The sequence below is a fragment of the Clupea harengus genome, chromosome 17 (genome assembly GCF_900700415.2).
Source record: "Clupea harengus chromosome 17, Ch_v2.0.2, whole genome shotgun sequence".
NCBI lineage: Eukaryota > Metazoa > Chordata > Actinopteri > Clupeiformes > Clupeidae > Clupea > Clupea harengus.
The window spans coordinates 2774358-2776857 of record NC_045168.1 but is presented as its reverse complement, the minus strand read 5'-3'; the positions used below and the strand labels follow the sequence as shown (position 1 = coordinate 2776857).

The window sequence follows — 2500 nt, the reverse complement described above, 5'->3', positions numbered from 1 at the left end:
CACACACACACACACACACACACACACACACACACACACACACACACACACACACACGCACACACTCTCATACACACACAGCCATACAGGCCACTGCACCTCATGCCCCTCCAGGTGAACCCAGTCAGAGCTCAGAGCTGGCCCAGCAGGTGACAGAGACAGAGGCAGAGAGTGCGCTGGCTGGGTCTCTGAGTCAGGGCCACTAAATCAGTCTTGGATCAGTGTGTGTGTGTGTGTGTGTGTGTGAGTGTGAGTGTGAGTGTGTGTGTGTGTGTGTGTGTGTGTGTGTGTGTGTGTGTGTGTGTGTGTGTGTGTGTGTGTGTGTGTGTGTGTGTGTGTGTGTGTGTGTGTGTGTGTGGGTGGTTTGGCACAGCAGGTGGAGGAGAGGCTGGGAGAGCACTGACTGACTGACTGACTGACTGACTGACTGGGGTCTGAGTCACTGGAATTAGAGCCACTTAATTATCTTAATCAGGGATCACTCCTGAGCTTGCTGTGTGTGTGTACAGATGGTTAGGGAATCTTTCTCCTCTAAGAACTCTCTGGTGCAGCATGTTCCACCTCACAGCTGACCTCCCAGAACCTCCTTAGACCCAGACAATAGCTGACTTGTTCCTGACCACAATCTGCCAAATTCGCCAAATTCGTTATGAAGTTTAAATGAACTGTGACAGAGTTACAAATTAGTGATACCAAGTTACAGAGATTTAAATGTAGAGTAGCAACATGTTCCTTATGTCTGAAATAGCTTTCACATACGCTACATTTGGGCTAAGAACCGCAGTGACTTTACAAAGCCGAGGCTCAGACATGCTGGGTGTTGTTATCTTAACAATGAGAGGTGCGGAACCACACGACTGGGCCTCGGCCATAGCAACTATTCATTTAGAACTAGTAACGGCAGTTTGTCTGGTAAGTTAAGAAAAGCATTTAGCAAACAAAATGTGGAAATAATATATGCAAATTAACATAACGTCAATTTGACTGGGGTGGATCTGTGGTCCTTAACAAAACAAACAGGCAAAGAGACAAACAGGCACACATCCACTCACACACAAACACATACAGAGGCAAACGGGCGCGTACACTCTCACACACACACACACACAGAGACAGACACGAATCTTAATGGTGTTCCTCATCTCTTGCAGGTACTGTAATGAACATTTGCCCTGCCCACCTCATGTGTATTGGTCAGCCTGGTCGCCATGGGAACGGTGTTCGGTGCCGTGCGGAGGGGGCATTCAGTCTCGCAGGAGAACGTGTGAGAACGGCAACGAGTGTCCAGGGTGCAGCCAGGTAACACACACCAACACACATAGTAATACACACACATGCACACACACACACACACACACACACACACACACACACACACACACACGCACACACACACACGCACACACACACACACGTTTGCATTCACAGACATATGCACCCACTCACACACACATGCACACAATCACATACATACATACATATATACATACTCAGACACAGGCACACATACACACAGTCACAGACATATTCACTCACTCACACACACACACACTGATACACACCTATAGTCACAAAACACACACGCACCCAATCGCATATATGCATACATACATATACACAGACAAAGGCACGCATACACACACTCACTCACACACACAAACACAACACATACCCATACTGTACACATGCCAAAGAGTCTTGGACCACCAGGTCCTAAAAAAGCTCTTATATTTATGGAGCTCTGCATAGCGGCCCAGCCATCCCTGTTATTATTAGATTACATTCCTCACACACGCATCAGCCTGGGGTGGCTTCCACTCGGGCACGGTTATCTGACCGCAGGTAATGTGACAAGCAGGGAAAAGCCTGTTGTAATGGCTAATGCCAGCTGTAAGTCTGAGCAGCGAGGATGGGTGGTGTGTTTACCTGTGCTACTCCGGAGGTCTATAAATAACGGCGTGGCAAGCACCAGGGCTAATCCGCTCGTCTCGCGACACAGAGCAGCGGGGGCAGCGGGGGCAGCCGTGAGCGCGGCGGCAGCGGCGGAGGGGGGAATTTCAGCCACGCTGGTGTCAGCTCGGATTCCCGGGGCGATGAGTCGGCCGTGTTATTCCAAAGCTATTCTGAAAGGCCGCCGTTATACCGCGCCGTGTAAAAATACGGCACAGTCACATGATTCAGGGATTTGACCATTCATACCGACTCAGAGCCATTCATAGCCTTCCTGGAAGCAGCGGTGAAATACGGGTCAGACAGGGGGGCATGAGGTGGAGAAAGGGGCTTAGCCTTGAATGGGTCTGGCTCAGGTGTGGCTCACATCTGGCTTACATCTGGCCCAGATTCGGCCCTGCTTCGCACATTACTCACAGGGATCAGCCTGTTTTGGTGAGATAGAGCAGAACCCATTATTGGAGAGGAAAGAGAAGAGAGAGAAGAGAGAGGAGAGAGAAGAGAGAGAGAGGAGAGAGAGAGGAGAAAGTAATGCCTAGGACGGGGAAGA

The 2500-nt window shown here is 49.8% G+C and overlaps 1 protein-coding gene across 1 annotated transcript in view; it reads left to right on the top strand.

Moving 5' to 3' along the window:
• sema5a (sema domain, seven thrombospondin repeats (type 1 and type 1-like), transmembrane domain (TM) and short cytoplasmic domain, (semaphorin) 5A) overlaps positions 1 to 2500 on the top strand; it is a 114660-nt gene that overhangs the window by 85592 nt on the left and 26568 nt on the right. The window contains exon 15 of the mRNA XM_031583958.2: positions 1152 to 1299. Within this exon, the coding sequence (XP_031439818.1) occupies positions 1152 to 1299 (148 nt within the window). The remainder of the gene's footprint in view (positions 1 to 1151; positions 1300 to 2500) is intronic.